The sequence below is a fragment of the Armigeres subalbatus genome, chromosome 1 (assembly GCF_024139115.2).
Source record: "Armigeres subalbatus isolate Guangzhou_Male chromosome 1, GZ_Asu_2, whole genome shotgun sequence".
In the NCBI taxonomy this organism is placed as follows: Eukaryota; Metazoa; Arthropoda; class Insecta; order Diptera; family Culicidae; genus Armigeres; species Armigeres subalbatus.
In genome coordinates, this window is record NC_085139.1 from 61,674,725 (window position 1) to 61,697,829 (window position 23,105).

Here is a 23,105-nt window from a genome sequence, read left to right on the forward strand (position 1 = left end):
TGTAAATATAAGTTTAAATAATTAGTTAGGATACATATTTTTTAATTGAACCAATTCCTTCTGAAGGACGTTATGTAAAATAGAATTACAGTCAAATCTCCATAAGTCAATATTGAAGGGACCATCCAGGTAAGGAAATATTGAGATGGATGGAATGGAATGGAATGGAAAATGCTTGGAAAGCTGTTTGAAAGGACCATCACAATAACAAAGACAATATTTTTCAATATGGCACAATTTGCTTCGATGAGTCTATATCGATTTTGCTGCAAAATGCTTATCATGTAGAGTATGAGGCTCAAACCTTAGCGTATTATGCTGTGGTTGAGCATATTTATCGATTTAAATATTCGTATATTGAAGATCTTACCGAAATTATGCCACCAAACGCCTTTCTTACTTTTGGTTATAACGCTAAGTTTTCAAAAACAACAATAATGGTTCAAAATCTATTATTTAATCCATCAAAAGTTTTGTGCGAAATGGACCTTATGTTCGACCAATTTTCCTAATCTCGGCTCTGGTGTTGGATGCTTTAATCGTTGTATAAGCCGTAAGGTAGGCAACTATAATGTGATGCTTCAAGTGAAAATCGTCAGCCAAATTTTGGCAACGAGTGTTCTAATATTGTTCAAAAAAGTTTTGGTCAATTGTGTCACTATACTAATGAAAATAAAGAATTTGTGTGAATTAATGTGCGAAAATAGGTAAGTCCATTCCAAAAACTACTTTATTGGGAAAATGAAAAATCTCTTGCACTGCCTGCCCACTTAAGTGGTTGCTAACAAACCGAGTCAAAGTAATTTGTCACGCAGATTTATTGCGTTTATCAATTGTAGAAGTGCATGAATCTTGCGTATTATAAATGAAGTCGGCTTGATACACTTTTTCAAAGAAGCATTGATAAATATCTCCCTACAAAACGATGAATTATTGCTGAATTATTGATTAATTTGCATAATGAGCCAACGTTGCATCCAGGCCTAACATTACATCCCGTTACCCTATCATGTTCTGAGTGTCCTCCGAAAATTTGAGCTCATTTGGATACAAACTGATTTAGCACAATCCACACAGTTTCAATTTTAAATTAGTTTTTTTCAATATACTGAATATGGCGCACCCCCATTAAACGCTGGTTAAAAGAAAGGGTCCGCGGCTTTAGTCATAAGTACGTTAGGAGGCATAAGAACGTAAGGCATAAGTACGTTAGGCATAATGGACGTTAGGCATAGTGTGCATTAGGCATAATGTAGCTTAGGCGTAATGGACGTTTGGCATAATTTAGCCTTCTTTATGACATGGGCTGTTCTTTGGATCATTTTATGTCATATTTTACGTACATTATGCCTAACGTTCTTCGTTATGACTAACGCCCATTATGCCTGACGTACTTAATTTAATGGCTGCTTAACAGGCAACATTGCTGCTCTTGGCGCGAAAGATTGCAGAAACAAGTTCAGACTACCATGTTGCGGTGCTCGTTTCAGTGATGCCCTCAAAACAGTTTAGCAATCATGGCTAAAGATTCGCAACCTGTATTGAAATCGAATTACTAATTTTTGAGGCAAACAATCAAGACGCGTTTTCGTTAAGTGAGAGCTCCTGAGTATTCCTTTTAGCTACGTAGGTTTTCTTTTAGTCTACGCTTAACAGGGTAGCGCAAGAAAGGGTGATTTGGCCGAAAGTGTCATTTGGCCGAAAGGATCATTTGGCCGAAAGGGTCGTTTGGCCGAATAGGTAATTTGAAAAGTTTCCCATTTCTCACTTCTCACTGTGAAAAGCGAGTAGTGCAAAATGGGTAGTGAGACGTCTCAAGGTTGCCGGTACTAAAAAATGGACCGTTGGGAGTCGGTGGTGGCTCGTGAATGTAGTCGTACTTGCTGTCGATGTCGGCTGGAAGACCCGCGAACCCCTTCCAACATTAAGACCAAGGCGACTGTGTTGAACGCTGGCTGGATTGAGCTCAACTGAGTTAGAGGAACTAGGGGCTTCCCAAGTAATTTTGTCTGTGCTTCTTGGTTGATGATGAGATCGATTCGTATTTTTTTTTTTTTTTTTTTTTTTTATAGAGGGATGAAGGCAAATCTGCATACAGACACCTGAAATTATCACTCAGGGAGTGGGGTTGGCGCGGTTGGCAGAAGGCCAGACCGCCGGACCCACTAAACCCACCCAAGCAACAGAAGGTTACTTGAGTTACCCTCTCTTATAATGCACAATTCCCCCCGGGACTACCTTTCAGTATTACTTCTGTGGGGGAAAGCAGTACTAAAAGTACTCCTCCCAAAACAACACCTTTCACAGTGCCTCTCTTCGATGTTTTGTCATACGTCTGAGCCCTTTGGCTCCTTGTTGGTGCCAGCAAGCACACAAAGCGTGGGCCCTTAAGCCCTTTACTTTTTTTCCTTGTGCCATTCAGCAACGCATCTACTTTCCTTGTTATTTTTAGAGCCGGTTAGCTCTCAGAGTGATCGCAAGCTGCTCAGATAGTCCCCGGCGGCGGATCTACCCTACTCCGACGGGGAGTCCCCCGGCGGCGGAAGCTCCCCCGATACCGACGACCCGCATTCGTGGATGGCTGTTACATTACCAACACTACACATTCACCTGGTATGCATGTTCATAGATCCGCTCAAGTCCTACGCACATTCTCACTTCAACGGGTGACCGGACGAGTGCCGAGGTCAGGCCAAAGATTCCGGGTGGAGATAGCTTCCGGTTCAGTGGTGCCCCAACGATCCGAAGCAGGTGCATTCACGCGGCACGATCTACTCAACTGGTCCCCGGCGGTGGACCTAGCCTACTCCGATTAACCGATTTCCCATGAACTGCGCCTTTCAGCTTCTTGCTTAACCGATGAGCCATTCAGCTCTCACCTTGGTCGCGGACTACTCGGATAGTCCCCGGCGGTGGATCAATCCTACTCCGACAGGGAGTTCCCCGACGTCGGAAGCTCCCCGTAACCGACGACCCGTCTCAACGGGTGACCGGGCGAGTGCCGAGGTCAATCCAAAGATTCCGGGTGGAGATAACTTCCAGTTCAATGGTGCCCCGACGACCCGAAGCCGGTACATTCGCACGCCACGGTCTACTCAGCTGATCCCCGGCGGTGGACCTAGCCTACTCCGATAACCGAGTTTCATTTGCCTTGAGCCATTCAGCTCTCACCTTATTCATTGAGCCATTTAGCTCCCACCTCGGTCGCGATCGCGAACGACTCGGATAGTCCCCGACGGCGGATCTAACCTACATCGATTCGTATGGATCTAACCTAGATCGATTCGTATGGAAGTGTGTCAACGACACAACACTTCCAATAGGCCGTGGAGAGTTGAGGTAATTAATGGATTTGTCACAAGTCATGGAGAAGTAGCATAATTGATATGTGCCTGAGCAGGCTTGGAGGAGGCCTCTTCATCTACATCCGAACACAGGACTGTGGCGGCTGTGGTGAATGGAGGCTGTAGTAGGCAGGACTGTGTTGGAGAAATTGGAAGCTTCCATCATGCTTGTCTAGGTGCGTCGCGATTGCTCCTCGTTGTCAGGTAATAATAAAACTGGAGTGTTGCAGACTCCAAGTCGGCAAGTTCTATGCAAAATTATCCTAGCCCGGATTCAAGAGAAGATCAATGCGACTCTCCGGCGGTAGCAGGCCGGACTCCGTGCCGGAAGATCCTGTGTGGATCATATCGTCACGCTCCGTATCATTCTGGAGCAGGTCAACGAATTCCAAGAGTCCCTTTACTTGGTATTCATTGATTACGAAAAAGCTTGTGGGACACCCTGAGACGCAAGGGGGTTCCTGAGAAAATCATCGGCCTCATCGAGGCACAGGCCTTTCCATGTGGAGTGCTGCACAATGGGGTCCTGTCCGACCCTATCCGGGTCGTAGCTGATGTAAGGCAAGGATGTATTCTATCACCGTTACTGTTCCTCATCGTAATCGACAAGATTCTGGTAGATGCGATTGACCGTGAACCAAACCGCGGGCTGTTATGGCAGCCTATAACCATGGAGCACCTAAACGACTTCGAATTGGTTGATGACGTTGCACTCCTCGCGCAACGGCGCTCTGATATGCAGAATAAGCTCAACGACCTTGCCGAGCGCTCCTCTTCGGCAGGCTTAGTCATCAACGTCAACAAAACCAAATCGTTGGATGTAAATACAGTGACTCCTTCCAGTTTCACAGTAGCCGGGCAACCAGTGGAAAATGTTGAAAGCTTCCAATAGCTTGATAGCCAAATGGCGTCAGACGGTGGTACCAAGGCCGACATAGGCGCACGGATCAAGAAAGCAAGGGCTGCCTTTGCGAGTTTAAGAAATATCTGGAAAAACAGGCAGATAAGTGAACGCACCAAAATACGAATTATCAACTCTAACGTGAAATCTGTGCTGTTATACGCTAGCGAAACATGGTGTGTATCAGTGGAGAACACTCAACGGCTGCAGGTGTTCATTAACAGATGCCTGCGGTATATAATTCGGGCCTGGTGGCCTCACAACTGGATCTCAAACAACGAGCTCCATCGTCGTTGTCACCAGAGGCCGATAGCAACAGAAATTCGGGATCGGAAGTGGGGCTGGGTCGGCCACACTCTACGTAGGGGCGGAAACGAAATCTGTAAACAAGCATTAGACTGGAACCCAGCGGGACATCGCAGCAGAGGCAGACCCAGAGGCTCATGGCGGCGAAGCCTCAATAAAGAAATAAAAGAAGTCGACCGAAATCTAACCTGGCAACAGGTTAAAGCGATAGCCGGGCAACGCTCAGGATGGAGATCTTTCAAGTCGGCCCTTTGCACCACCGGAGGTGTACAGGATCCATAAATTAAGACGAGTAAAATGTTGCGAGTCATGGGAACATTTGGAGTGATAAAACGTTTCGATTGCCTGGCATTGGATTTATAAAATTGGATTCCATTTTCATAGATTCTCATGCCTTCAGCTCCATACGAAGAGAAGAAGTATATAAACTGCAAAATAGTTCTGGTCCTGTAAACTGGCTTGATGATCCGAGTCTCGCCAGCATATCGGCTTTTTCGTTACCGTCTATTCCACAGTGTCCTGGAACCCAATATAAGTTGACTTGATTGCGACAAGACAACTTTTCGAGTGACTGAATGCATTCCCAAAGTTGTTTTAAAATGCATGTTGCCGACTTTAAGGCATTCAAAGCTGCTACGCTTTCTATGCAAACATTTTACAGAACATTATAGAATTGCATAAACTACCGCGCTAACTTCCAATGGGAATCGATATATCTATCCCAGGACCAATAACTTCTGCTCCTACTTGGTGGTTCAATTGTTAACCGTCAGTACAAAACGATATCGATCCTGGACAAAGTTATGGTTCAACCATGTATTGCGCCCAAAGTCAATTACGTTGTTCAGTCGATTGAAATTGTTTTTTTTTTTCATCCAGTCTTCATTGTTTATTACTAGGGAGTTTATACTGAAGCCTTGTAGAATACTAATATGACCCTTAAGGTCACCTCCAAATAGGTTTTCGGGTCTTCTGATCCTCAAACCACTCTTTTCAGCTTCTAATTGTACAATTTGATATAGGTAGACGAAGTATGTAGAGTAAATCATTTAGTGCATTTGATGGTGTACTGCTCATTGCACTTGTAATGAAGATGGTCGCTAATCATTGAAATTTTTTGAGCTTCATCTGAGCAGCTTTCTCATTCGTCTTTGGCCAACAGGCAACGAACCATAGATAATTTAATTTGGCTAAATATATCCGATGGATCATTTCTGGCTTAAGCGCCCATTGCCTTTCAAAAGTTCGTTTACTTATTCGTAGAGCATTTGTCGCCTTATTAATAGCGTATTGCAATTAAGTTTGCTTTAAAGAACTACGCCAAGGTGTTGTACCAACTATTTCGTCAAGCCCCTCGTTGGGTGCCAGTGTAACAAGTTTTTTTTATACAAACATAAAGATGCACAAACAATATGAACAATTAACAAATTGAAATAATGCACGTTCTCTCTTGGTACCTTGAGAGAGACGACTAGGTGGTGCCCAGCTAAATAACCCACAATGATAGGAATGACGATTTGATAGTACGGCATGTATCGATTTGATTGTTTAGTGTGTGATTCATTTGAATTTTCACGAGAATCATTTGAAATCCAATTCAGTCAGTAGAGCATGAGATTCTTAATTTCAGGGTCGTGGGTTCGGGCCCCGCGTTGAGTGCCATTGAAACACAAGGTCAACAACTCCAATGATTGGTTGTTGCTAGATATGATTGTCTCCTTCTCGGCAATATTCTGATAATTGTTGGCATGTTTTTTGATCGCAGGTCTTCAAAAAGGACATTCTGCGGCCATGATTCTCGAGAGCTGCTCTTTCAGATCGATTTCAAACGAGACGTATCGTAAATCCACAGTAAAATGTTCGATTTGATCTTTTTAGTTTGAGCCTCGATCATTTGAACATTGTTTAAATAAAAAATAGTTCAAACGTCATTCAGCACGTGAAATTGATAAAAGGACGGTCAGGAGTTCAAACTAAAAATGAACCCCGTTTGTATGAATGATTACCGTCCACGGTACTCCACATGGGTTCTTCAGTTGATAATAATGAAAAGAATGTTCTTGAATACTTTGAAAATTGTATTAAATTCATCTTTTAACAGTATACTCTTTGTGAGTTTAAAAAAACCTCTCATTTAAGATTTATGCACTGAGTAGCTCACATGTCTCAAAATAATTGCGGAAGATAATATAACTGGAGTCAGTTACAACAAAATACCCTGAAAATGTAGCTTGTCGGATATTTTCTTTCTTTGCCTAATAAATATGTTATGGTCTAATTTAACTATCACGAAACTGTACACAGCTTATCTCCACATTGTTGGACGGTGTCTGATGCCACCGATAATCGTAATAATTCTCGCTTACGTCATACTCCAGTACACAGCCGACAGCATAACCGCCCTATCTGATAAACCCCCGAATCATGATCCCCTGTCAGCTTCTTTTTCTTCTGGTAGTTTCCCCGTGAATAGAGCTGAAAGAAAAGCACTTTTCGACTTTTCCGCTTGTCACGTACCCACACGATCCGCAGCACACTATCTACACAAATCCATCTCGTGCGAGAACCCGAAACGCGCTCGCTGCCTCAGCATGTGTACCTTCCGACCTCTTACTGCACCTTGCCCGGGGAAAAAATACGGCGAAATCGAGCGTCCACCTAATTTATCACTACATCATTAATTCATTTTCCCCTTTTTTCCCTGCTGGCCTTGCGTTGCGTTGTGTACCCCAAAAACGGTATCCCGTCGGCGGTGAGCGGGACCATGTACACTATGCGAATACAAAAGCCCTCGGAGGCAAACAGCAGTCCTTTACCGCACGGAGATCGGATGACTGAACGGCCAATCTGAGGAACAGAAAGGAGGGCACAGTGAACAGAATCGAGATCAAAAATGTCGAAAATATGAATGTCTGGTTGGAATTTGATTGAAAAATTAATCGAATGTGATTTGTTCGAGCTTCTGTAGTTAATGTAGTTCAAAGTTAATTCCATTAATTTTACTTGAATTTAAAGTCCTTATAATTATGTTGTAAACGGTGAAAGTCCGTAATGACTTTGCCCACTGTGTGAGTGAAACAAGCTCGCCCACGTGCACAACAGAATACATTGTTAGTGCCACCACTGTTGATACGCTCAGGAGACTCTCTGTTTTCGGCCAATTTTCGGAACAACACGCTTCCAGGAAGTCCGTTCCTTCCAAGGTCAGCAAGTTTTGGTTGAGGCATTATCGTTTTTTTTTCGTCATTTTTTTGCAATTATATCGCTTGTTGTATGACAGAAACGCTTTTCCGAGCCCTCAAGAAGCTAGTGACAAGCGAAATGTGCTTTATCGGGAGCGTGCGGTACCCCTCACCTCGTAGGTAAGAACGGCGGAGAGGCAACGCAAGCAACCATACGAAAACGATGTCATCAATCATCAACGCTTTCCTTGTAGTTATGGTCTGGAAATATTGTAGGTTCGTTTATCACAAGAACGATGGTCTCGCGTCAGCGTGGTCGGTTGCTTGTCAATGTCATTGTTTTGGGGCAGAATAAATACAAAAAAAAATACGACTAAAATAGATCGCCATTGAGAGTTGGGTCAAATTAAGACACATTTGTGGGACAATGGTAGCAAAAAAAATCATATTTTATCGTACAGAAATGAAGAAAATAAATTCGAATAAAATTTGCTGGAACGGTTTCATCACATTTTACATCAGGCACAAAAAGTTAAATTACAGTACTCCATCAGTGCACGAGATTGGAACCACCATGTAAGTTATTGCATCAATTGTTGCGTACTAATTAAGACATCGCGTAATCAAAACTAGTTAAAAAAATTGAAATAAATTCCATACAGCCGCATTGTGGTCTGTTAATGGAAAAAAATAAAAGCAAACTTCCAACTGATAGAAACGTCAATTTGCTTGACCATCCAGTCCTACTTTCCATCGACTAACTAACGCATAAAACTATTCCAGTCGACCTAGTTTCATGCATTGATATCCCGCGAGTAGGATAGTGCGATTATCGTCATTGAGACCGCGACCACGACCCAGATCAAAGCGTGACAATAACAAACAGCCACCACCACATAATGGCAGTTAAGGTGCGCTTTCTGTACATCGTCATCAGTTGCGATACAATGAGGCTCTGCCTGTACGGCTTTGCTGATCATTAATTCAAACTGCAAGCAGACAGTCACGCCGACTGTCAGAGGACTATAAAGCACAACGGGAGAATCGTGTGCTGCCGTTGATGACTGTATCCGTTATTGACGTGAAGCAGCGTTTTCGTAAAGGTTCGTCGCCATTTTTATAATTAAGACACGATTTTCTCAACATATTGGGTTTTCAATTGTAAATTAATAACTATTGGACTCTACACCACAATTCTATTAGGTTGATATCGTTACATACCTTTCAAATGATCCGGCTGGGAGGCCTCTCCAACATTTCGCATTATATCACTGAGGCAGTGCTCGAGCGAACGCATGTCTAATCCATTGTTTAATCCGGTGCGGTCCTAACAAGGAGAATAAAAAAGAGCAATGTTGTAGATATGTGCGAATCTTTATTTTTGAAATAAAAAACGCGAGACATGATGATTAACACAAAAAAGAATAAAAAATGAATGATGGAAGACACAAATCGACTTTTAGATGATTCCGAAGAATAATATTTTCAGCGGATGAAAGCGGGGCAGTTTACCTCGGGTTTCTGAAAATGTGCATTTCTTTTTTTGTGAATTCGAAAAAATCTTGATTCGAAGACTGAAAAAAAAATCCCTGCTCGGGAAAGACGAATGAATTTCCCTTGTGAAAAGATTGCGGAAGCATAAATACGTAAGAAGGATTCTGAAGAATCCCATTTTCGAGGCAGCAAAATAAAATTTCCATAAATAATTTGAGATAAAATCAAAATTATCGTTTGCTTACCAAGCATAGCCAAAACGTTCCATAACAAATAGGGAATTGGGTATAAGCAGCAAACAAATATAAAACTTAACTAATAGGGCAAAATTTCCATAAACAATCAAGAATTTTTCACAAAACAGAAATTAATTAGCATTTTTAAAACCATAAATTGCATTTTTAAAAGGAGAATTTTCCATAAAGAAACCAAAATAATCCATGGAATAAGGCTCAGTTTAATTGCTTTGTTATATTTCTTTATCGAAATTTTCTTTTTTTTTAATTCCTCTTTATTGGTTTTTGGTGGAAAGTTTTTCAGATCTTGTGGAAAAAAACATTTATTTTGAGGAAAATTTTGTAATTTTTTATTGCTTATATAGTGAACTTTCCCTTACTCAATATTGAAGGGACCATTGAGTTAGGGAGTTATCGAGGTAGGGAACACATTTTCCTAAAATATCAAAAACTTTTCACAGCATGTAGAAATATAGTTTAAGATCATTTGACCTAATGCCATTTGGCCGAATGCTGTTTAGCTAAATAGTTTAAATTGTTTCCTTATGAAGTGAAGGGAGCAGTGAGATGTTTGAATTTGACAGTGAAAAGTGAGAAGTGAGTGCAAGGTAGTGAGAAGTAAGTTCTGAAAAATAGACGTGAGTACTTAGTAGTAAGATATGTGCAGTAACAAATGAGAAGTGAGTATTGGGAAGAAGTGAGATGTAATAGATGCGAAATAAGTAAAATAACAGAAGCAAGAGATGAGAAGTGAAGAATAATAATTGGGATGTAAGAAGCGAGATGTTGAGAAATAAGAAGTGAGTGGTGAGATATAAGACAGAAGGAAGAAGCAACAAAAAAGGAGATGGAAGTAAGAAGGAAGAAGAAAGAAAGACGAAGAAAGAAAAAAGAAGAAAAGTGAAAGAATGAAGAATGAAAAAGAAAAAAATGACGAAAGCAGAAGGAAGGAGAAAAAAGGACTAAGAAAACAGATGGAGGAAAAAAAGAAAACATAGGAAAGCAAAAGAAATAAGAGAAACATTAAAGGAAAAGGAAGAGGGAATACAGTAGAAGGAAGAAAGAATAAGGAAGAAGAAAAAGGGAAATAGTTAGAGGAAGAGAAAAATGAAAAAGGGTGCGTTGAAAAAGAGGTGGAGTAAATCGGAAAAAAGAATGTTTTATTTCACAATTTTCAATGCCACATTTCACTTCTCACCAGTCACATCCCACTTCTCATTTCTCAGTCCTCGGTCTTCAGTTCTCACTTCTCATTCCTCATTTCTCACTTCACACTTCTCACTTCTCATCCTTCACTCCTCATTTTTCACCTATCACTTCTTACTTCTCACTACTCACTTCTCACTTAGCACTTCCCACTTCTTGTTTCTCAATTCTCACTTATTACTTTTCACTTCTTTTTTTCTCACATCTTACTTCTTACTTCTCCCGAGTAACACACATGTTGTAAATCAGTCTATTATACTCATATAAGACTAAATTTGGTCATATATGAGTTATATCAACCAAATCAACGTGAATTGTGCTGCTAGGGCTACTATCTTCTCATCACTTTTTACATCTCACTTCTCGCTTCTAATTTCTCAATTCTCATTTCTCTGTTTTCACTACACACTTTTTACTTATATTCTTTTTGCAATGCTCACTTATCAATTCTCAATTCCCACTTCTCACTTTTCACTTCTTCCTTAGAGCGAAGGCGGAAGAAAGTATAAACAAGAGAGAAGAAAGTAGAATAAATACGAGAAAGAGTAAAGGAAAAGCAGAAAGAAAGAAAGTAGCAGGAAGAGATAAGAAGGGAATAGATGAAGGTAGACTAAAGCTGAAGGAAGAATGAAGAAGAAAGAATGAGGGAGCAAAAATAAGATAGAAGAAAATTGGAAGGAATAAAAATTAATTCCACATTTTTCAATTCTCACATCCCACTTCTTACTCCTCGGTCATCAATTCTCAGTTCTCACTTATCTACCCTCATTTCTCACCTCTCATTTCTCATTTTTCAATTCTCACATCTTACTCCTCACTTCGCATTTCTCAATTTTGAATTCTCAATTCTTATTATTCTTGTTTCATTCAACGCTTTTAACTTCTTACTTTTTACTTCTCACTTTTCATTTCTCACTTTTCACTTCTTAATTCTCATTTCTTATTTCTCACGTTACACTTTTCACTTCTCATTTCTCACTGCTCACTACTCACTTTTTAGTTGGCTCTTCTCACTTACACATTCTCAATGCCCGCTTCTTACTTTTCATTTCTCACTTCTTACTTCATTCTTCTCACTTTCACACTTCATCTTCTCACTTTTCCATACTCATTTTTCAGAATCTATACCATTTCGTCGAATGCCATTTAGTCGAATGACATTTAGTAGAATGACATCTGGTCGAATGGACATTTGGTCGAAGGGACATTCAGTCGAAAATGAATTTTTAGTCCACTAGAGACGTAGGACATTTGGTTGAAAGGACACTGCGTCGAATGGACATTTAGTCGAAATCAGATTTTGGCATGAAGAATCGTCGTAAATTTGGACGAATGATGTTTGGTTGAAAGAAATTTAAAACTTTAGTCAATTATAATAAATAAATAAATGACTTATTGCGGTGTTCCAAAAATAATAAAATTATTGCACCAATATTATCCAAAGAATGGTGGGTTCATAAAAACAATGAATAATAAGAAAACGATGAATATACCCGACAGAATATTGACTTTGGCGAGCCTCTCTAATCAACTACAATGAATCTATACCACCTGGTCAAAAGATATTGGTCAAAAGATTCCGGAGAATCCCCCTTTCGGAGGGATTCCGGAGAATCCCCCTTTCGGAGGGATTCCGGAGAATCCCCCTTTCGGAGGGATTCCGGAGAATCCCCCTTTCGGAGGGATTCCGGAGAATCCCCCTTTCGGAGGGATTCCGGAGAATCCCCCTTTCGGAGGGATTCCGGAGAATCCCCCTTTCGGAGGAATTCCGGAGAATCCCCCTTTCGGAGGGATTCCGGAGAATCCCCCTTTCGGAGGGATTCCGGAGAATCCCCCTTTCGGAGGGATTCCGGAGAATCCCCCTTTCGGAGGGATTCCGGAGAATCCCCCTTTCGGAGGGATTCCGGAGAATCCCCCTTTCGGAGGGATTCCGGAGAATCCCCCTTTCGGAGGGATTCCGGAGAATCCCCCTTTCGGAGGGATTCCGGAGAATGCCCCTTTCGGAGGGATTCCGGAGAATGCCCCTTTCGGAGGGATTCCGGAGAATGCCCCTTTCGGAGGGATTCCGGAGAATGCCCCTTTCGGAGGGATTCCGGAGAATGCCCCTTTCGGAGGGATTCCGGAGAATGCCCCTTTCGGAGGGATTCCGGAGAATGCCCCTTTCGGAGGGATTCCGGAGAATGCCCCTTTCGGAGGGATTCCGGAGAATGCCCCTTTCGGAGGGATTCCGGAGAATGCCCCTTTCGGAGGGATTCCGGAGAATCCCCCTTTCGGAGGGATTCCGGAGAATCCCCCTTTCGGAGGGATTCCGGAGAATCCCCCTTTCGGAGGGATTCCGGAGAATCCCCTTTCGGAGGGATTCCGGAGAATCCCCTTTCGGAGGATTCGGAGAATCCCCTTTCGGAGGGATTCCGGAGAATCCCCTTTCGGAGGATTCGGAGAATCCCCTTTCGGAGGGATTCGGAGAATCCCCATTCGGAGGGATTCCGGAGAATGCCCTTTCGGAGGGATTCCGGAGAATGCCCCTTTCGGAGGATTCCGGAGAATGCCCTTTCGGAGGATTCCGGAGAATCCCCTTTCGGAGGGATTCGGAGAATCCCCTTTCGGAGGATTCCGGAGAATCCCCTTTCGGAGGGATTCCGGAGAATCCTTTCGGAGGATTCGGAGAATCCCCCTTTCGGAGGGATTCCGGAGAATCCCCCTTTCGGAGGGATTCCGGAGAATCCCCCTTTCGGAGGGATTCCGGAGAATCCCCCTTTCGGAGGGATTCCGGAGAATCCCCCTTTCGGAGGGATTCCGGAGAATCCCCCTTTCGGAGGGATTCCGGAGAATCCCCCTTTCGGAGGGATTCCGGAGAATCCCCCTTTCGGAGGGATTCCGGAGAATCCCCCTTTCGGAGGGATTCCGGAGAATCCCCCTGTCGGAGGGATTCCGGAGAATCCCCCTGTCGGAGGGATTCCGGAGAATCCCCCTTTCGGAGGGATTCCGGAGAATCCCCCTTTCGGAGGGATTCCGGAGAATCCCCCTTTCGGAGGGATTCCGGAGAATCCCCCTTTCGGAGGGATTCCGGAGAATCCCCCTTTCTGAGGGATTCCGGAGAATCCCCCTTTCGGAGGGATTCCGGAGAATCCCCCTTTCGGAGGGATTCCGGAGAATCCCCCTTTCGGAGGGATTCCGGAGAATCCTCTTCGGAGGATTCCGGAGAATCCCCTTTCGGAGGGATTCCGGAGAATCCTTTCGGAGGATTCCGGAGAATCCCCTTTCGGAGGATTCCGGAGAATCCCCTTTCGGAGGATTCGGAGAATCCCCTTTCGGAGGATTCCGGAGAATCCCCTTTCGGAGGATTCCGGAGAATCCCCTTTCGGAGAGATTCCGGAGAATCCCCCTTTCGGAGGGATTCCGGAGAATCCCCCTTTCGGAGGGATTCCGGAGAATCCCCCTTTCGGAGGGATTCCGGAGAATCCCCCTTTCGGAGGGATTCCGGAGAATCCCCCTTTCGGAGGGATTCCGGAGAATCCCCCTTTCGGAGGGATTCCGGAGAATCCCCCTTTCGGAGGGATTCCGGAGAATCCCCCTTTCGGAGGGATTCCGGAGAATCCCCCTTTCGGAGGGATTCCGGAGAATCCCCCTTTCGGAGGGACTCCGGAGAATCCCCCTTCAGAAATATTTCGTAACTACTTTTTCAAAGACAAAAAACAGCCAATTTTTCAAAAACTAACTGCTGAATCGAATAATAGAACATCCATTTTGTAGTAATTCATAAATTTAAATAAATATCTCTTCAAAGCACACTCTTCCAAACTACTGCCATTATTCAGAACTGAAAGCCACTATCGAATCTGCCTTGATGTGCAACCGGTGCATCTCTTGGATTGATCCTTTTCGCTTCATCGCCCCGCTACTGTGTCGATATTGAATTCAGTTCGTTTGTGCGCCACCGTCTGTTGCATTCCCACATAGGGGAACAGACGGTTTTGGCAGATTTGACTAAGGGCAACTTGGTATCAATTTTCTTCGTATGTATCGAACCATCCTGTGGATCAGAAACTTTGAACGATGGAAATCCTCCTGCCAGTAATAGAAGCAAACCTGACAAAGCCACCTGCTACCCTACATTGCCTTTTCCTTCTAACCGGAATTGCACCGGGCAGAGTTAGTGCCTTCTCTCGTTAAGCCAGTCATGTCACATTCTGCTCTCCGGTTCGATTTGCTCCCCCGTCAAGGAACCCGCGCTGTCGCCCACCAAATGCAATGTGTCTCATATGGAAGCTGGAAAAATGAAAAGTATTGAGCTTTTAATAAACCCGGCTTTGGCGGTGGGTCGCGCGGGGTAGATATCAGGGACGAATTTATGATTCAGGGCGAAATAGTTTGCCAGCTTCTGCGCTTTCTCCGAACGGACGGATATTACATCGCGAATGGAAAGGGAGATTTGGGTCTCTGAAGTAACGCGCTAATCGTGTGGCTTCTGCAGCAATCCCACAGCCAACACTCCGGAAAGCGTTTCTCGTATTCACCAGGGCGAGTGCATCGAAAACTACAAGCGAAGGAACGGAGATATCGACGCCTCCAACGACACCGCAAACACAAACAGCTGTCGGGTTAGTCGTATGGTTACCGAAGAGGAAGACTAATGGCTGAAAATCGATGCATCGGAGCATCCTGGGAAAAGCGTCAGGGACGAACTAACAGCTGGCAGATATGGATAAAATCCAACAATTTCGACCTAAGCTATTTAAATTAAAGACAAACAACTAAAATAGCAAACAGGAATGCAAATTGGAAAGACAATCCTACAGTAATATCCAATAACAACTTTAATAACCATGATATACCTTACTTGGATGCCGAAACAAAAATTCAAAACACCCATCGATCCAACTCTGCCTTCTGAAACAGAGGACAACTTTCGCAAGAGAACTTTACACAAACTGGCCCCTATCATGAGGCATGGAGTGAGGCAGAGGAAGAGGCAACTTTCACGAAGCGTATTTTCGATATATTTCATTCAAAATCCAATAAGAAAATATTTATACGACCCAGATATAGAGAGGTTTTTTTTTTCGTTCTATTTCCACTCGCCTCGGTACCAACTCTGCAACATAGGATCCACGGGATAGCATTTTGCTGGAAGCTTCATGTACACATGATATATCCAGTTAGCTGGAGTTGCCGAAGAAACCCCCGCCCCGCCCGCTTTGTGCTGCTGTAAGAAGATTCCTTCCATTCTCTGGGCAAAGGCAGATAAACTATTATGCTTTGTTTGGTTCGGTGAATTTGGTTTTCACAAAAATCTTTGATTTGCAATGGCAGGGCACCGGGCACCAGACCCGGCAGGGAACAACTGTTCCGTTAGCGCAGCACAATGCTTTTGGTAGCAGCTGTTGAGCTTTGCAGCGACTGTGGTTTTCTTTTGCCAGTAAGATGAAGAAGTTTTGCGAGATTTCTTGCTTCGGGACGTGGTTTATTCTTGACGAAAAAGTTGATCGAAAACATTCATACTGCCCCGAAAGACCATGCCTTGTTATGGGTTTTACGTCCAGCTGGATAAGCGAATTATGAATTTTGCAAGCATGTATTGATCCAGCGCAGTAGTGGAAGACCATCGTACAAACAAAATTGAATTACTTGGAAGCACGCAGCTTAGAAGAAGATTGTGAACAGTATGCAAATTCGAACTGTCCATTGCATAGAAAACACACGAATCGTCGTTCATCCTTATACATTTAAAATAAGATAAAGACGCATCACGTCCCTATGAATAAACTGCCCTACTTAGAGTATTTGAACATCTTTGACATCATTTTTTGAAAATGGAATCCGAATGGAATCCGAATGGAATCTCTTCTGGATTCCGGATGACATTCTGTCTTCATTTCGAATTGATTAGCGTCTGGATTTTACATCCCACTTCAATTCCGAATACAATCCGTAGGAATACCCAATGCCATCTCGTCAGAATTCCGAGAGAAATCCCATGTGGATTCCAAATTGAATGCCGTATAGGTTGCAAATTGAATCCTGACTGGAATTCGCATGGTATTCCGTCTGGATTCCGAAATAAATCATGTCTAGATTCCGAAAAAAATACCAGCTGGATTACGAATGGAATCTTGTCTGGATTTCAAACGGAATATTGTCTGGATCCCTAATAGAATAGGGATCCTGTCCGGATTCCGATAGGGAATCCTGTCCGGATTCTGATAGGGAATCCTGTCCGGATTCCGATAGGGAATCCTGTCCGGATTCCGATAGGGAATCCTGTCCGGAAGGAAGGCCTGGAAGTCTCCTTTCAAGAGGCCTGGAAGCCTCCTTTCAAGAGGCCTGGAAGCCTCCTTTCAAGAGGCCTGGAAGCCTCCTTTCAAGAGGCCTGGAAGCCTCCTTTCAAGAGGCCTGGAAGCCTCCTTTCAAGAGGCCTGGAAGCCTCCTTTCAAGAGGCCTGGAAGCCTCCTTTCAAGAGGCCTGGAAGCCTCCTTTCAAGAGGCCTGGAAGCCTCCTTTCAAGAGGCCTGGAAGCCTCCTTTCAAGAGGTCTGGAAGCCTCCTTTCAAGAGGCCTGGAAGCCTCCTTTCAAGAGGCCTGGAAGCCTCCTTTCAAGAGGCCTGGAAGCCTCCTTTCAAGAGGCCTGGAAGCCTTCTTTCAAGAGGCCTGGAAGCCTCCTTTCAAGAGGCCTGGAAGCCTCTTTTCAAGAGGCTCGGAAGCCTCCTTTTAAGAGGCCTGGAAGCCTTCTTTCAAGAGACCCGGAAGCCTCATTTCAAAAGACACGGAAAGTGGCTCGAAAGTCGCCTTTCAAGAGGCCCTGAAGCTTCTCTCCAAGAGTTCGGAATAATGAAAATTTCAGTCAGCTTTATGGAAAGTCATATATCTACTTGTCATAAGACGAGTTTGTACAATCCCATTGAATTCCACCACTTAATTGTATCTTGACATATACGTATTTCGACCTCAACAGTAAGGCCGTCTTCAGTGTCTTGAACTTGACTCGACTTTTTTTTTATATATCCAGTTAATTTTCAGTTCCATTTTTTATATATCTTAGGAGTTACCGAGTTCCGATAGGGAATCCTGTCCGGATTCCGATAGGGAATCCTGTCCGGATTCCGATAGGGAATCCTGTCCGGATTCCGATAGGGAATCCTTTCCGGATTCCGAAAGGGAATCCTGTCCGGATTCCGATAGGGAATCCTGTTCGGATTCCGATAGGGAATCCTGTTCGGATTCCGATAGGGAAGCCTGTTCGGATTCCGATAGGGAAGCCTGTTCGGATTCCGATAGGGAATCCTGTCCGGATTCCGATAGGGAACCCTGTCCGGATTCCGATAGGGAATCCTGTCCGGATTCCGATTGGGAATCCTGTCCGGATTCCGATAGGGAATCCTGTCCGGATTCCGATAGGGAATCCTGTCCGGATTCCGATAGGGAATCCTGTCCGGATTCCGATAGGGAATCCTGTCCGGATTCCGATAGGGAATCCTGTCCGGATTCCGATAGGGAATCCTGTCCGGATTCCGATAGGGAATCCTGTCCGGATTCCGATAGGGAATCCGATAGGGAATCCTGTCCGGATTCCGATAGGGAATCCTGTCCGGATTCCGATAGGGAATCCTGTCCGGATTCCGATAGGGAATCCTGTCCGGATTCCGATAGGGAATCCTGTCCGGATTCCGATAGGGAATCCTGTCCGGATTCCGATAGGGAATCCTGTCCGGATTCCGATAGGGAATCCTGTCCGGATTCCGGAAGGAATCCTGTCCGGATTCCGATAGGGAATCCTGTCCGGATTCCGATAGGGAATCCTGTCCGGATTCCGATAGGGAATCCTGTCCGGATTCCGATAGGGAATCCTGTCCGGATTCCGATAGGGAATCCTGTCCGGATTCCGATAGGGATCGATTCCGATAGGGAATCCCGTTCGGATTCCGATAGGGAATCCCGTTCGGATTCCGATAGGGAATCCCGTTCGGATTCCGATAGGGAATCCCGTTCGGATTCCGATAGGGAATCCCGTTCGGATTCCGATAGGGAATCCCGTTCGGATTCCGATAGGGAATCCTGTCCGGATTCCGATAGGGAATCCTGTTCAGATTCCGATAGGGAATCCTGTTCGGATTCCGATAGGGAATCCTGTTCGGATTCCGATAGGGAATCCTGTCCGGATTCCGATAGGGAATCCCGTCCGGATTCCGAAGGGAATCCTGTCCGGATTCCGTAGGGAATCCCGTCCGGATTCCGAAGGGAATCCCGTCCGGATTCCGAAGGGAATCCCGTCCGGATTCCGAAGGGAATCCCGTCCGGATTCCGAAGGGAATCCCGTCCGGATTCCGAAGGGAATCCCGTCCGATTCCGAAGGAATCCCGTCCGGATTCGAAGGAATCCCGTCCGGATTCCGAAGGAATCCCGTCCGATTCCGAAGGAATCCCGTCCGGATTCCGAAGGGTATCCCGTCCGGATTCCGAAGGGAATCCCGTCCGGATTCCGAAGGGAATCCCGTCCGGATTCCGAAGGGAATCCCGTCCGGATTCCGAAGGGAATCCCGTCCGGATTCCGAAGGGAATCCCGTCCGGATTCCGAAGGGAATCTCGTCCGGATTCCGAAAGGAATCCCGTCCGGATTCCGAAGGGAATCCCGTCCGGATTCCGAAGTGAATCTCGTCCGGATTCCGAAGGGAATCCCGTCCGGATTCCGAAGGGAATCCCGTCCGGATTCATAAGGGAATCCCGTCCGGATTCCGAAGAGAATCCCGTCCGGATTCCGAAGGGAATCCCGTCCGGATTCCGAAGGGAATCCCGTCCGGATTCCGAAGGAAATCCCGTCCGGATTCCGAAGGGAATCCCGTCCGGATTCCGAAGGGAATCCCGTCCGGATTCCGAAGGGAATCCCGTCCGGATTCCGAAGGGAATCCCGTCCGGATTCCGAAGGGAATCCCGTCCGGATTCCGAAGGGTATCCCGTCCGGAGTCCGGAAGGAATCCCGGCCGGATTCCGAAGGGAATCGCATCCGGATTCGGAAGGGAATCCGTCCGGATTCGAAGGAATCCCGTCCGGATTCCGAAGGGAATCCCGTCCGGATTCCGAAGGGAATCCCGTCCGGATTCCGAAGGGGATCCCGACCGGAGTTCGATAGGGGATCCCGTCCGGATTTCGATAGGGAATCCCGTCCGGATTTCGATAGGGAATCCCTTCCGGATTCCAAAGGGAATCCCGTCCTGATTCCGAAGGGAATCCCATCCGGATTCCAAAGGGAATCCCGCCCGGGTTCCGAAAAGAATCCCGTCCGTATTCCGAAAAAAATCCCGTCCGTATTCCGAAGGGAATCCCGTCCGGATTCCGAAGGGAATCCCGTCCGGATTCCGAAGGGAATCCCGTCCGGATTCCGAAGGGAATCCCATCCGGATTCCGAAGGGAATCCCGTCCGGATTTCGATAGGGAATCCCGTCCGGAATTCGATAGGGAATCCCGTCCGGATTTCGATAGGGAATCCCGTCCGGATTTCGATAGGGAATCCCGTCCGGATTTCGATAGGGAATCCCTTCCGGATTCCAAAGGGAATCCCGTCCGGATTCCGAAGGGAATCCCGTCCGGATTCCGAAGGGAATCCCGTCCGGATTCCGAAGGGAATCCCGTCCGGATTCCGAAGGGAATCCCGTCCGGATTCCGAAGGGAATCCCGTCCGGATTCCGAAGGGAATCCCGTCCGGATTCCGAAGGGAATCCCGTCCGGATTCCGAAGGGAATCCCGTCCGGATTCCGAAGGGAATCCCGTCCGGATTCCGAAGGAATTCCGTCCGATTCCGAAGGAATCCCGTCCGGATTCCGAAGGAAATCCGTCCGGATTCCGAAGGAATCCCGTCCGGATTCCGAAGGAAATCCGTCCGGATTCCGAAGGGAATCCGTCCGGATTCCGAAGGAATCCGTCCGGATTCCGAAGGAATCCCGTCCGGATTCCGAAGGGAATCCCGTCCGATTCCGAAGGGAATCCGTCCGGATTCGAAGGAATCCCGTCCGGATTCCGAAGGGAATCCGTCCGGATTCCGAAGGAATCCGTCCGGATTCCGAAGGGAATCCCGTCCGGATTTCGATAGGGAATCCCGTCCGGATTTCAATAGGGAATCCCGTCCGGATTCCGAAGGGAATCCCTTCCGGATTCCGAAGGGAATCCCGTCCGGATTCCGAAGGGAATCCCGTCCGGATTCTGAAGGGAATCCCGTCCGGATTCCGAAGAGAATGCCGTCCGGATTCCGAAGAGAATGCCGTCCGGATTCCGGAAGGAATGTCTTCCGGATTCCGAAGGGAATCTCGTCCGGATTCCGAAGGGAATCCCGTCCGGATTCCGAAGGGAATCCCGTCCGGATTCCGAAGGGAATCCCGTCCGGATTCCGAAGGGAATCCCGTCCGGATTCCGAAAGGAATCCCGTCCGGATTCCGAAGGGAATCCCGTCCGGATTCCGAAGGGAATCCCGTCCGGATTTCGATAGGGAATCCCGTCCGGATTTCGATAGGGAATCCCGTCCGGATTTCGATAGGGAATCCCGTCCGGATTTCGATAGGGAATCCCGTCCGGATTTCGATAGAGAATCCCTTCCGGATTCCAAAGGGAATCCCGTCCGGATTCCGAAGGGAATCCCGTCCGGATTCCGAAGGGAATCCCGTCCGGATTCCGAAGGGAATCCCGTCCGGATTCCGAAGGGAATCCCGTCCGGATTCCGAAGGGAATCCCGTCCAGATTCTGAAGGGAATCCCGTCCGGATTCCGAAGGGAATCCCGTCCGGATTCCGAAGGGAATCCCGTCCGGATTCCGAAGGGAATCCCGTCCGGATTCCGAAGGGAATCCCGTCCGGATTCCGAAGGGAATCCCGTCCGGATTCCGAAGGGAATCCCGTCCGGATTCCGAAGGGAATCCCGTCCGGATTTCGATAGGGAATCCCGTCCGGATTTCGATAGGGAATCCCGTCCGGATTTCGATAGGGAATCCCTTCCGGATTCCAAAGGGAATCCCGTCCGGATTCCGAAGGGAATCCCGTCCGGATTCCGAAGGGAATCCCGTCCGGATTCCGAAGGGAATCCCGTCCGGATTCCGAAGGGAATCCCGTCCGGATTCCGAAGGGAATCCCGTCCGGATTCCGAAGGGAATCCCGTCCGGATTCCGAAGGGAATCCCGTCCGGATTCCGAAGGGAATCCCGTCCGGATTCCGAAGGGAATCCCGTCCGGATTCCGAAGGGAATCCCGTCCGGATTCCGAGGGGAATCCCGTCCGGATTCCGAAGGGAATCCCGTCCGGATTCCGAAGGGAATTCCGTCCGGATTCCGAAGGGAATTCCGTCCGGATTCCGAAGGGAATCCCGTCCGGACTCCGAAGGGAATCCCGTCCGGATTCCGAAGGGAATCCCGTCCGGATTCCGAAGGGATCCCGTCCGGATTCCGATGGGAATCCCGTCCGGACTCCGAAGGGGATCCCGTCCGGATTCCGAAGGGAATCCCGTCCGGATTCCGAAGGGAATCCCGTCCGGATTCCGAAGGGAATCCCGTCCGGATTCCGAAGGGAATCCCGTCCGGATTCCGAAGGGAATCCCGTCCGGATTCCGAAGTTTTTAAATGTTATTGCAGTAATCCAAAATTCTGTTTTGTACATAGCATCATCAAATTCAAGTTGTGCGAAGAGTGCCGCGCTCGCGAGTGGACGTGAAAAAAAAAAAAGCTCCGTTGCGTTAAATGTCGGGCGCGGAATTTCAACCGAAAGTGATTTTAAGCCAGAAAAACCAAGTGACACAATCAGAATTTGTTTAGTTAATTTGAAAAGTCTAGCACCGCTACGCGAGTTATTTTATGTTGCAAATTTAGCTCATTGTAGGTTTTCAGAGGCCTTCAGTGGTGCATGTTGAGTTAAAAAAAAGCATTTCTTCAAAAGTACAGATCCCAATGAATGGGAATAAAACGTAAGACAATAAAAAGGAATAATGTGAGATATATTAGACCCGTTATTCATTCGTGATCCGAAAGTGATTTTTGCAAATTATACTCTGTGAAATGACACCATTCTGCAAATGTGTTACCAGGCAAAACAAGCAAGTCGAACAAAGAAGAAGATGCCCATGAAATTCGCAAACATACTACAAACCGGTGAAATATGCGGTGAGCTCGTTTCATGCTTTTTATTCTAAGTAATTTTGTAAACATTTCAATACCTTTTGACTATCTCATACATCCATGAATGTATTTTTGTTTAGATTACTCTACCTCTCTACAAATTGAGTAAACGGCCAGATGTATGGGATAAAATAAAATAATAATTTCACATTCCATATATAAATTATATTTATTGAATTTTTAACAATACCGATGAGCCGATTTTACTTCAATTCCCTTATTACGTGAATTTTGTTTCTTTATCCTTCTCTCTAAGAGATTAATGTTAAAATCCTTTTATCCTTTATATACATTAA

The 23,105-nt window shown here is 45.8% G+C and overlaps 1 protein-coding gene across 1 annotated transcript in view; it reads right to left on the minus strand.

Moving 5' to 3' along the window:
- LOC134226186 (cytoplasmic polyadenylation element-binding protein 2) overlaps positions 1–23,105 on the minus strand; it is a 1,213,088-nt gene that overhangs the window by 955,208 nt on the left and 234,775 nt on the right. Inside the window, exon 2 of the mRNA XM_062706791.1 lies at positions 8,955–9,060. Coding sequence (XP_062562775.1) covers positions 8,955–9,060 — 106 coding nt within the window. The remainder of the gene's footprint in view (positions 1–8,954; positions 9,061–23,105) is intronic.